Source organism: Phocoena phocoena, chromosome 20 (genome assembly GCF_963924675.1).
Source record: "Phocoena phocoena chromosome 20, mPhoPho1.1, whole genome shotgun sequence".
Lineage (NCBI taxonomy): Eukaryota > Metazoa > Chordata > Mammalia > Artiodactyla > Phocoenidae > Phocoena > Phocoena phocoena.
In genome coordinates, this window is record NC_089238.1 from 25,917,766 (window position 1) to 25,929,827 (window position 12,062).

The 12,062-nt window shown below is 60.1% G+C and overlaps 1 protein-coding gene across 2 annotated transcripts in view; it reads left to right on the forward strand.

The window, feature by feature from the left end:
• The window catches only part of ADCY7 (adenylate cyclase 7), a 29,446-nt gene extending 17,384 nt beyond the window's left edge, over positions 1-12,062 (forward strand). For both annotated transcript variants that reach the window (XM_065898496.1, XM_065898495.1), the window contains 16 exons: positions 1,005-1,196; positions 1,580-1,614; positions 2,110-2,193; positions 2,337-2,409; positions 3,652-3,749; positions 4,678-4,762; positions 5,158-5,283; positions 6,140-6,238; positions 7,256-7,449; positions 8,339-8,426; positions 8,795-8,950; positions 9,637-9,783; positions 10,372-10,476; positions 10,865-10,979; positions 11,590-11,714; positions 11,916-12,062. In XM_065898496.1, coding sequence (XP_065754568.1) covers positions 1,005-1,196; positions 1,580-1,614; positions 2,110-2,193; positions 2,337-2,409; positions 3,652-3,749; positions 4,678-4,762; positions 5,158-5,283; positions 6,140-6,238; positions 7,256-7,449; positions 8,339-8,426; positions 8,795-8,950; positions 9,637-9,783; positions 10,372-10,476; positions 10,865-10,979; positions 11,590-11,714; positions 11,916-12,062 — 1,869 coding nt within the window. The remainder of the gene's footprint in view (positions 1-1,004; positions 1,197-1,579; positions 1,615-2,109; positions 2,194-2,336; positions 2,410-3,651; positions 3,750-4,677; positions 4,763-5,157; positions 5,284-6,139; positions 6,239-7,255; positions 7,450-8,338; positions 8,427-8,794; positions 8,951-9,636; positions 9,784-10,371; positions 10,477-10,864; positions 10,980-11,589; positions 11,715-11,915) is intronic.

Sequence of the window (12,062 nt, forward strand, 5' to 3'; positions counted from 1 at the left end):
CATTCCCTCTGGCCTGGCAGACAGACATGGCTCAGAGTTTAAGAATGTTTCTGTCCTAGGAGGAGGCAAGAAGTTTCCAGGAAAGCTCCTGCCTGTGGCTTGACGAGTGTTTGTGGCAGTAGGTGTTGGTCTGTGTGGGTGTTCGTGGGAGCCGCCAGAGACTGGGACTCCTGCAGGGCAGGGCTGTGAGGGGATGAGAGGGACTCAACAGGCCTCGAGATGGCCCGAGCTTGTCCCTGGTGGCCTCGGGGGTCTTTCTCTTCCCTCCCCCTTTTCCAGTCCTGTCCGGCCTCACCAGCTGAGGATGGTCCCAGGCAGGTTGTTGTTCTTGGCGGGGGGTTGGGGCAGAGGGCAGCAGGGCTGGGCCCCTCCTTCAGGGCCTGGCTAAGCCACTGTGTCCCTGGCATGGCTGCGGCAGGCTTGTGGCAGATACTGGACCCATGCTGTGGTTTGGGGGCTGTACGAGTGGAACTCCCTGGAATGCTGCCCCGTGGGGAGCAGCCCTGGGTTGGCCAGCATTCCCCTGCCTCCTGGCTGCTCCCACACGAACGATGTGTGCTGCCACATGTGGGTGGGCAGGGCAGGATGCCTGTGGCTTCTTCCCTGGGTGCCATCTCCCTGGGGTGCGTCCACCGGGAGGGGCCGATGGGCCTTCAGACCCAGGGAGCTTCAGGGGCCAAGTGGAGCCTTCGGGCTTGGGGCCTGACCCCACCTCTTGCCCTGGGGAGGCAGAGAAGGGCCTGAGGGGCTGTGCACAGTTGTGCCTGCGGCAGGGACAGGGCCCCGAGCTGGGGCCTCCCCGGTGCCTGGCCAGGGAGACCACTGGGCTTCCCGCCAGTCCCCGAGGGGCTGCAGACCCAGCAGCTGTTTTGCCGTTTTCCCTTTTGGCCAGATGGGCCAGCGTTCTGGGCAGCGTCGCACTTCTGGGGGAGCGGGATGGGGGCGGGCCGTTCCTGTGCTGAGAGGGGAGGGGTGGGACAGGCCGTGTCTGCGTCTGCCCGCAGAGCCAGCAGCCGCCCCCGCCCAGCCTACACCTCACCAAGTCCAAGGGGGACGCGACCCTGAAGATGCGGGCCTCCGTGCGCATGACCCGCTACCTCGAGTCCTGGGGGGCGGCGCGGCCCTTCGCGCACCTCAACCAACGCGAGAACGTGAGCAGCAGCGAGACCCCTGTGCCCCACGGGCGGAGGCCCAAGGTAGGACCTCTCCTCCCAGAGAGCTGGGAGCAGGGGCCGCGGGCAGGAGCGGGAGAGCACATGCTACGGGTGTCCTTCCGCTAAGGGTGTCCTTCCGGCCAAGCCTCACTTTCCGCACCTGCAGGATGGTTCCAGGCTCTGCCCTCCCTAGCTCCCTCCTGGGGCCCTTGGGGAAGTGAAGGCATTTGGAGAATGCTCCAGGGTGGCGGGGGATGTCCCTGGCCTCCTGGTTCTCCAGACCAAGTTCAGTTTCAGCTCTGGGTGCCTGCAGCTTGGACAGTCCTTGCATCCGAGAGTGCCAGAGATGATAGACCCAGACCGGTGAGGCGCATCAGGGCCCCGGGTCCTGGAGAATAACCGTCTCCCCCTCCCTTCCCTTCCAGGCCATTCCCCTACGGCGCCACCGGACCCCTGACAGGTTTGTGCCCTGTCTCCTGCCTTTCTGGCCAAGTCCTGCCCCAGTCACCTCCTCCAGGCAGGCTGCCCTGACCAGCCTCTGTCCAGGAGGGCAGCTCCACAAGGCCCAGCCCTGACTATGGGTTTCGCCATGGCTTGGGTCAGAGTGTTTTTAGGAACCAAAACTTTACAATGATCGAGTGGCTGTTGTATACCCACCCTGTAGTGGGGTCAGTGGGGTTGGTGTGATGGAACCCTGGGGTTTAGTGGAAGAGACCTTGGACCGGGGCCTGGGGGGTCTGCCCTTTGCTTCTGGCTGGGTGATGCTGGGCCTTCGCTTGTCCTCTCTGGGCCTCAATGGGACCCGCCTGTCCCTCCTCCATCCTGCACGAGGCTCTGGGACCTCCTGCAGGCACCTGGGAACCCCACTTGGGTGAGTCATCTCGTCCACACCCCTGCCTCTGGGCAAGTAGATGTAGGTTCCTGGGCTGATGCCGTTGCGGGTGTCTGATTCCAGAAGTGCGTCCCCCAAGGGGCGGTCAGAGGATGACTCATATGATGATGAGATGCTGTCAGCCATCGAGGGCCTCAGCTCCACGAGGTGAGGCTCCGAGACCTGTGCTCGCCTTGTGCCTCATGCCCCGTGGCTGTGTCCGTGGTGCTGCCTCCTGAGGGTGGCCCCCCACGCCCTCCCCCCGACTCCTCCAGGCGCCACCTCTCACTGCCTGTGTCTCCACCCCACAGACCCTGCTGCTCCAGGTCTGATGACTTCTACACCTTTGGGCCCATCTTCCTGGAGAAGGGCTTCGAGCGAGAGGTGAGGACCTCTGAGCAGCCCCAGGAACAGGGGCAACAAGGCCTGGGGTGGGGGACGGGTGCTGGCCACAGGGCAGCCAACACCCCCAGAAGGTCTGCTCAGGGAGGGCGCTGGGGAGTCGCTCCAGCTGCCACTGGGGTGAGGACGGGGCTCAGTGCAGCCTGTTTGGGTTCTCATTGGCCTCGCCCCTGCACCTGACACCCCCGTTAGTGCTTCCCCGACTTGGGTTTGGGAGACTTTGCTCCCTTCAAATGCCAAACCTCAGCCAGTGCTGATAGGGGCCAGCGTGCACCTTTGGCTCTGCACGTTTTAGGAAAAAGCCCCCCAAACTCAGTATCAGTTTGACGGGGCCTGACCGGTTCCCCCTTCTGGCTGCTGTAACACCATGCTTGTGTCCCACTAGTGACCGTTCACTTATTTTTCGAGGGTCTGCTGGTTCTGGCAACGTCCAAGGCACGCGTGTGTCATTCTGCCCTCACCTGCAGGCCAAGGTGGGCGATGGTACCCATGTCACGGACCCCAAGGTTTGGGGCGTCTTGGCTTCAGGTGTGGCCTGAGAGAGTGACCCAGCCCACGGCTCTCTGGTGCTGGGACCTCTCTGCCGCTTCAGCCTCCAGGACTGGGGGTCTCCCTGAGTTGGGGGCTCCCTGTGTGGGGAGCTTGGGGTCTGGAGGCAGGTGTGGTCACCAGGAGAGCCGCCTGGCGGGCCACCTGCTGGCTGTGAGACCTGGACAGGCTCGGTTTGCTCATGTGCGGCAGGAGCCCTGTGGGCTGAGATCTTGAGACGGTGCTGGGTGTGGCGGGGCGGGCAGCAGAGGCCCCCCGCCCGACGGCTTGGGGCTCAGGCCTGGCCGTGCTCCTCGGTTTGGGGTGAGAACAGGACCCCCACTAGCCCCAGTCGCAGCAGCCCCAGAGCTCCCATTTGGTTCTCGCCCACCTTGGGCTGCGGGCTTTACAGGGACCTTGGAAATGAAGTCAGAGACCTGGGCGGGGTGGGGGAGGGGAAGGTATCACCTCTAAATATAAAAGAGAGACTGCAGAATGGTAACAGATGAAAATTGTTTGTTCGGTGATGATGTAACAGTCAAGGAGGGGAGGAAGTCAAGGAGGGGGTGTAAGGCTTTTCTTAGAGATGGTTAACTCGAGCCAGGGTGGAGCCCAGGAGGGGTCAGAGCAAGTAGCCTGCCCCGCGGGCAGGGCCTCAGCCGCCCGGCCACCCCTCACAGTCTCTGTTGCCCGCAGTACCGCCTGGCACCCATCCCACGGGCCCGCTACTACTTCGCTTGTGCCAGCCTTGTGTTCATCTGTATCCTGCTCGTCCATGCCCTGCTGATGCCCAGGTCAGTGGGGGGTGGGCCGGATGGTCAGGTACACTGGGGTCAGGCTAGGAGGGGTGGTGACCTTGCACATCCCACCAGAAGACCCGCAGGAAGGGGCTGGCTGTTAGAGTTAGTACCTTTAGGCGTCAGAGCCCCAGAAACTGGACCTGGCACCGTGGCCCCCATACCTGGAGTTGCCAACGTTTAGTTTTAGCGTTAGTTGAACATGCTTGCACACTCAAGCCGCAGGCCTCCCCACTCCCAGATGCCTCTCGCCTTCAAAGTCACCTGTTTTCTGTGTGGCCCTTCAGGCATTTCAGTGTTTTGAGACTGTTGCCTTAGGTGTTTGGAGTCCTAGAAGGGCAGACTCCTAAAACCGTAGCTGCTACCACCTCCCTCTTAGGTGTGGGAAATTGAGGCCCGGGGGGCTTAATGCCTTATCCAGGGTGTGTGGCCAGTACACAGGAACCGCTGAGATTCACGCTTCTGCGAAAGGGCTCTGTTGCTGGGGGCGGGGACAGGGGGCTGAGGTCACAGGGAGGTAGGAAGGTCAGCCAGTTGGAGGCTTCTGGAAGGGTAGTTAGGCCAAAGGATCCACTAGGATCGTGGTTCAGGATGGGCTTAATAAAGACGAAATAGGGAACGCTTTTCGATGGTGCTTGTGTGCCGGGCAAGAGTCTGAAGGCTGTATAACCAGTTATTTCTTGTATACTTGGCCCGGAAAGCGGGGCGTGATGTTGACCTTGGTCCTCGTGTCTCGGCCAGGCCTTGTGTGTTGTTCGTGGGGCAGCTGGACCACGGTGTGCAGTGTGCCCCTTCGGCTTGAGTGCAGAGTAGCCGTTTGGGAGGGGGGAGAAGGTGAACTGAGGTGCTGGGGGTGGGGAGCATGCCGGTGGCTTGGTCCCGGGCAGGGGGTCCCCCAGAACTTAGGGTTTTCCTTCCTCTCCAGGATGGCGGCTCTGGGTGTGTCCTTTGGGCTGGTAGCCTGCGTGCTCGGGCTGGTACTAGGCTTGTGCTTTGCCCGTGAGCTCTTGGTGAGTGGGGAGGCCCCTGACTGGGCGGCGGGCAGGCCGGGCCCACCAGGTGTCGGGGCTGTGGTGGTGCGAGCCCCGGCCCTGTGACCCCTGCCCCTCCGGCCTGGAGCACGGTCTGGAGGCTTCTCCCAGGGCTCTCCGTCCTGTGTGCTAGTAGTCCGCGAGCGGCTGTGGCTGTCCCCAGCCCCAAGGGTGGGGCTGTCCCTTCTGTCTACGCACCACACGTGTCCTGAGCTCTGGGCCGGGCGGGCACAGCACCCCTGACTGCCCAGCAGAGCTCTCAGAAGCTCTCGCTCTGCTGGGCCTTTGGGCTGTGGGCCCCCGGGCCAGGCCTCCTGCGGGCTCTCCCTCCACCTCGGGTGTGGGTGCTGGGTGATGACACTGTGATTCCGCAGAGGTGCTGCCCAGCCCGGGGCGCGCTCCGAGCCATCTCCGAGAGGGTGGAGACGCAGCCCCTGCTGCGGGTGTCCCTGGCCGTCCTGACCATCGGCAGCTTGCTCGCCGTCGCTATCGTCAACCTGGTGGGTTCTGCGGCGGGGACGGCAGGCCTGGCAAAGACCCCTCAGGCCGTGCACGCTTCCGGGGAGGAGGGAGCAGTCTTTGACCCTGGGGACCTCCGGATTCTAGAATCCTATAATCCTGTTGCCTAAAAGCCCATCTGGTGTGACTGTATCCAGAGCCCTGTGAGGTTCCCGTGGCGGCTCTGAGCTCCTCACCCTGTGTTTGTCACATGAGGACTTGGGGGCCCCCAGAGTGTTCACGTGGCCGACCCCACAGGGCCACCACGGCGTCCTGACGTCCTGACGTCCCGGTCTTTCTTTCCTGCCCCTGAGGAGGTCCTGTCTCAGCCTCTCTGAGACCCAGTCTCCTCGCCGGGGATGAGCAGCCCTGGGTACAAGCTGGAGGGGACGCCTGGGCCCTGCTTCTCGGGCCGGGCTCGTGTGCTTTGGGCTCAGACAGCACTTGTCCCACCCGGTCCTCCCCCGCTCCGACATTTAGAGCCAGAGTCTCTCCCATCTCCGTGTCCTCTGCACTAGGGACTCTGTGACCACCTCCCTCAGCGTCACCTGCGGAGAAGGGGGCTCACTGAAAATGCTGCTCCCAGCTTCTGCCCCCGCCCCGAGTCAGGCGCTGGGGTGGCGTCCCTGTGCCTTCCTTGGGCTCCCTCTTCCCGCAGTGAAGCCGCCAGCTCTGGTGGGACGTCGGGGGCACAGAGGCTCCGGCCAGGCTTAGAGCCGGGCCTGGCAGGAGATGCCCATGGCGCTCTCGGAGTCCCCGGCCCTGCCCTCTGCCCGCTCCAGGTCCCCAGCCCCGCTCAGCCGGGGCAGACCCTGGAGCCCCTGGACCACCCCTCACAGGGACCTGTCTTTTCCGTAGCCGCTGATGCCTTTCCCGGCCCCAGGGCTGCCCGGTGGGAACGAGACGGGCCCAGGGGCCGTGAGCAGCTGGGAGAGGACCCTGTGCAAGCTCCTCCCGGTGAGTGTGTCCCTCGGGGCTCCTGGTGCCCTCACTCGGACTGTCCCTGCGTGCTCAGGACACACTGAGCACTGGAGCCCATGGGCATGGAAGAGCCGAGTCCCCCCCCTCCCAGGCGAGGCGACAGAGCAGGGCTGGGTGGGGCTAAGGGGTCCAGGTGCTGGCGCCTGGGTCCAAGGCGAGAGGGTGGGAGCGCCCTGCGCTGGTGGTTGTCTCCTGACCACGCTCGTCATGATCTCCGCTTCATGGATGGGGGAGTGGTCGCGGGGAGGCCGACGGATTTGCCTCATAGGCGGCGGAGCCAGGACTGGGCCCAGGTGGGCTGACACCAGAAGCTGTGCCTGAAGCACCCTCCCGCACAGGACGAGGGACTTGAGGGGGGTGGTGGTGAATTTGAGCTGGTCTCTAAAGGGCACAGAGGTTATGGGACGGGGGTTGGAAGAGGGGACAGCGAAAAAAAAGCCAAGGCAGGTAGTGGGCACAGTAGGTTTCAGGTGGTCGTGTCACGGGGAGGGGGTGGGGGAGGACTGGGAGATGAAGCCAGAGGTAGGCTAGATCCAGCTCCAGTGGAGCATGAGTGCCAGGGCGAAGAGCTTGGTCTTTATTCTGGGGGCAGTAGGGAGCCACAGCGTGCTCTTGAGCGGGAGAGTAACATGGGCAGAGATGCACTTTGCGGGGCACCGGCTCATGGCAGAACTCAGATCGCTGCCTGGACCTTGTCACAGCCTCCCCAGCACCTGCATTTTTATTTACTGCGTTTCTTTTTCCTTGAGTTCACTTGCCATAAGTGGAAGTAAAAATATAGTTAAAAACAACATAATATAGAAAGTTTTAGATTCCGTTGCCTGCTCTTTGTTAAGGGAGGTCAGTGAGGCAGGAGAGTGATGCTGAAGACACACTGGATCTTTGTGGATTCCTCTGTGGCTAAAGGTGTCCCCCCCTTGGGTGACCTCTGATCCGGGAGGTGCCTCTTGGTGACAGGAGATGGTGGGGTGACCGACGTCCCCGTCTCCCCAGTATTACACCTGCAGCTGCATCCTGGCCTTCATCGCCTGCTCTGTCTTCCTGCGGATGAGCCTGGAGCTGAAGGTCGTGCTGTTGACAGTGGCCTTGGTGGCCTACCTGGTGCTCTTCAACATCTCCCCGTGCTGGCAGTGGGACTGCTGTGGCTACAGCCTGGGCAACCTCACCAAGACCAATGGCACCCTCAGGTGGGGCTCAGACCCCACACTGCCGGGACCCCTTGCCCACTGCCTGTCTCGACTGTGGCCCATCGTAGCACTTTTTGTCTTGTCTTAGTGTCATTTCAAACTAAGGTGCTTTTGCATTCACAGTCCCCTCTGGACCGGACACCTTGTGGGCTGGACTGGCAGGTGGCATGGTTTCCGCTTTACAGAAGGGGAAGTGATAGGCTCAGGCCCTGGGTCTGCAGCACTCAGAGCTGAGTGTGACTCATTTGCAGGGGGTGTCCCTGGTCCCAGGAGGCCACCTGGGTGACCCTGTCTCTAGGCCAGCCTGGGGGCGGGAGGCGGAGGCTTCAGCTGTAGCCCAGTCCCCTGCTTTGCGCCATGTCCTGGGTCTCCAGAGCTCTGGAGAGGGCAGTTGGCTCTGGTCTCTTCCCAGACTGATGCGAGGGGCTGGCGTGTGCGTGGTTCGGGGGGCTCTGGGCCTCAAGTGGATTGAGGAGCGGGGGCCTGGCTCCCCTTGAACTAAAAGGCCGGAGCCTGGGGACCCAGAACTAGGTGTGCTCCCGTGGATCTGGCTTGCACCTGCACATTGCTTCTGCCGACCTGCAAGGCCTGTGGCCGCTCCCCTGCCTGCCTAGAGTGCTTTCCTTCAGACTTCGCCACGAATATCCCTTGAGACCCAGGTGTGAGCTCAGATGTCACCTCCCTGTCAACTGAACATCCCCCTTTTCTTTACAACCTGAAGCGTCCTGTTTGCCAACCCCGAGAATGTGAGCTCCAAGGGCAACGATCTCCCATCTTGTTCACTTTCCCGTGGGCTGGCCCTGCGTTTGGGCCTCATGCCATCCCCTGAATGTGGGGGGCTTTGGGCGGAAGTGGAGGTGACGCCTGCCTTTCCCCTCATATCCGGCAGCTCCCCGTCCTGTTCATGGGATCTGAAGACAATGATCAATTTCTACCTGGTCCTGTTTTACACCACCCTCATCATGCTCTCCAGACAGGTACGGCCCAGGAGGCGCCCTCTGCGTCCCTAGCTCTACCTGGCTGCTTGTACCTCTTTCTGGAGGGGCCGGGGGTGGGGCTGGGGCTGCCTCAGATTTGGAGCAGCACACAGGACTGCAGTCTTTCGGGGACCTCCGGTCCCCTGGGTCGGGGTCCTGGGCAAGTGTCCTTACCTCCCATCAGGACACGAGTGACATTTAATCCTGTGGGTCACTTGGCTGACTGGGGAGTGGCTGTTGAGTTGGGGACGTTTGCCAGGGGCACAGGCTGCAGTGCTGATGGGCCGGCTCCGTAGCCCCCAGGGTTACGAGTGCGCTCTGCCCTCGCTCACTGCTGCTGGGACACCGATGTTCCCTTCTGTCCGCAGATTGACTATTACTGCCGCTTGGACTGTCTGTGGAAGAAGAAGTTCAAGAAGGAACACGAGGAGTTTGAAACCATGGAGAATGTGAACCGCCTTCTTCTAGAGAATGTCCTGCCAGCCCATGTGGCCGCCCACTTCATTGGTGACAAGTTAAATGAGGTGTGGGTGAGAGGGGGCTCGGTCACTAGGACAGGGAGACTGGGTACAGATGCAGTCCCGTGGAGGGACGTGCTATAGCTACAAGGTGCTTTCTGCACTTGGTTTCCATGGCTCTAGGCCTCACTGATGTGCCCAGACCATGTGTGGTGTTAGCTGTAAGAACACAGGCTTTGGATCGGAGACTAGGGTTCAGGTGTGATTGTGGACGAGATCTCTCACTGCCCTGGGCCTTGATTTTCACATCTATAAAATGGGGCTGATAGTACTCGGCTGGCAGGACGGTTGCAAGGATCAGATGTCCAGGTATTTGCAATCTGGACCATCTGTTGATGAAAACATGCATTTTTACCAATTCTGTGTAGCAGAGAGTTTTTTTATCTATGGAAACTCGGGCCCAGTGGGCATGGATCCCAGGCCTCCTGTTACCTTCTGCTACCCACGGGTTCTCAAGCCCAGCTGTACAGACCCAGGGTACTTAAAGGAGCCCCAAACCAACCTGAGTCTGACCCTCCCCGACACATTGATTCGGAATCTCCTATTTTGTAACGGCCCCCACTCGAGTCCCATGTTCAGCCAGCATCTGCTCCTGGAGCACAAGGAATCGCCTCCCGTCTGCTTCCCCCCGCCACCTGCCCCATCGAGGTCTGGTGGCCACAGGGTCATGTTTCTACCCACCCCCAATCCAGGACTGGTACCATCAGTCCTATGACTGCGTGTGTGTCATGTTTGCATCCGTGCCGGACTTCAAAGTATTCTACACGGAGTGCGACGTCAACAAGGAAGGGCTGGAGTGCCTGCGCCTGTTGAACGAGATCATAGCTGACTTTGATGAGGTAAGGCCTCCCTCCACACAGCCTGGAGAGGGCAGGGTGGGGCCGGGGGCACCCTGCGCCCACTGAACACGTGTGCTGCGGCGCCCTTGGGGAGAACACATGGTACACAAATTATAAAACGTACCTACACGTTTGCTTGTTTGTTTTGTCACGATGTAATTTATCTTCTCTGTGAGGGGCAGCTTGCTTAGGTTTAGGTTGTAGAACAGTCTGATTTCCCACTAAGCCCATGCTAGCAACCTGTTTCAAAGGGAGTCGCTCAGTTTGGGCTTAACTCTTAGCTGCAAATAATCGACATTCCTGTGTAGATACTGTTGGGCGGGGTGTTTGCTCCTTCGCAGGAATGAGACCAGATGAGAATGGAAGAGACAGGGAATGTCAGGGAACAGAGCCGAGGGAGCAGCAGGGAGAGAACCCAGAGGCTGTGTCCCCACCTGTGCGGAGGTGTGAACTCAGGTGGGAAGGGCCCCGCATGAGAAATGTTTGCATTAGGAGTGGTGGTGGGAGAGAATCCTACACCCTTCTCAGAACCTGGGACAGGCCTGGGCTGCAGCTGTGTTGTATGGCCTGCTTCCTTTCGTCTTATAGCTGCTGTTAAAGCCCAAGTTCAGTGGTGTGGAGAAGATCAAGACCATCGGCAGCACGTACATGGCAGCTGCAGGGCTCAGCATCCCCTCAGGGCACGAGAACCAGGTACCCAGGCAATCTGGTGGTCTCATGTCCCAGCCCCAGATGCGGGGAAATTCAAGACAGCCCCAGACCGACACCTCTCTGTGCCCCCTCCTTTGAGGGAAGGGCAGAGGAGCTCATGGCTCAGCCTGAGGGAGCCTTTTGGTGGAGGGGTTGGGGCAGGCGGCCCCTCACCAGGAGGGGAGCTTAGGTGGGGGAGCACGTCCTAGACCCTCTGTGGAGGAGCCTCGGTACATCTCTGCCCATCAGTGGTCCCCCATGGGTTTCATGCCCAGGCTGGCACACAGCGCTCAGCAGGTCAGGGTGTTCTGGAGCGTCCGTCTGACAGCCGGTGGAGGCAGGAAGACGGGGCGTGATTGGGCCTGGCCCCACGGAGTGCTCTGTCCTGCAGGACCTGGAGCGGCAGCACGCCCACATCGGCATCATGGTGGAGTTCAGCACCGCCCTGATGAGCAAGTTGGACGGCATCAACCGGCACTCCTTCAACTCCTTCCGCCTCCGAGTTGGTGAGGTCCTGGGAAGGCGGGCTGGGCCTGAGCTCCGGGTGGGGCTGTGCAGCTCCCGCCTCCTGGCAGATCCACTCTCAGTCCGGGGTATGCTGCCGTCTGCTATGAAAAGTTTTAGAAATCCCTTTCTGATCTTAAAACCCCAGTGACTGGGTAATAAGAATTCTTTGCCTACTATTTATGAAGTTACCCTGGCAAGTTTTAAGTAAACAGGAATGTATCACTACGGGGACTGGAAAGCCCAAATCCCTGGCTGTAAAGAGGTGACCTTGAATACATTGAGAACAAAGCAAAATCATTAACCTAAGTAGTCACTGCTAGCTAACAGGGTCCGTGCTCAAAGCCCATTTACTGTTCAAGAGATTAGTAGATAGAAGAAGTGTTAACAGTGGACTCAGGTTTCACATCCAGCACAGTCTGGAAAAGAACTGCCCAGGGAGCGCTCTCCTCCCATCCCAAGTACCACCTCCTGTCAGACTCAGGAAGCACCCTTCCAACCTTCATTGCAGTTGTTCTGTCAATGCTTTCTGTGGTTGTCGGGTGGATTCTGTGGCCTTATAAGCCTGAGGCTTTGCCTCTATGATCTGCTAACTGCAAACATGTTCTTTAGGCATAAACCATGGGCCCGTGATTGCTGGAGTGATTGGGGCACGAAAACCTCAGTACGACATCTGGGGAAACACGGTCAATGTTGCCAGTCGAATGGAGAGCACTGGAGAACTTGGGAAAATCCAGGTAAAAGCTCACCTGGGGAAACCTGTGCCCAAGGGGGAAAGAACTTCCCGGAGGTGAGGGAGCCTGGGCATCAGTCAGCTGTGGGATTCTAGCCACAGAATTCTTGAGGGAAACCAGACCCCGTCGGCCGATTTCTCTTCATCCCTCCCACAGCAGATTTTCTTTCTGCTTCTGAAGACACAGGTTTCTTTTCCTTTTCAGGTAACTGAAGAGACGTGTGCCATCCTCCAGGGACTCGGTTACTCTTGTGAATGCCGCGGACTGATTAACGTCAAAGGCAAAGGCGAACTGCGCACTTACTTTGTCTGTACGGATACTGCCAAGTTTCAAGGGTTGGGGCTGAACTGA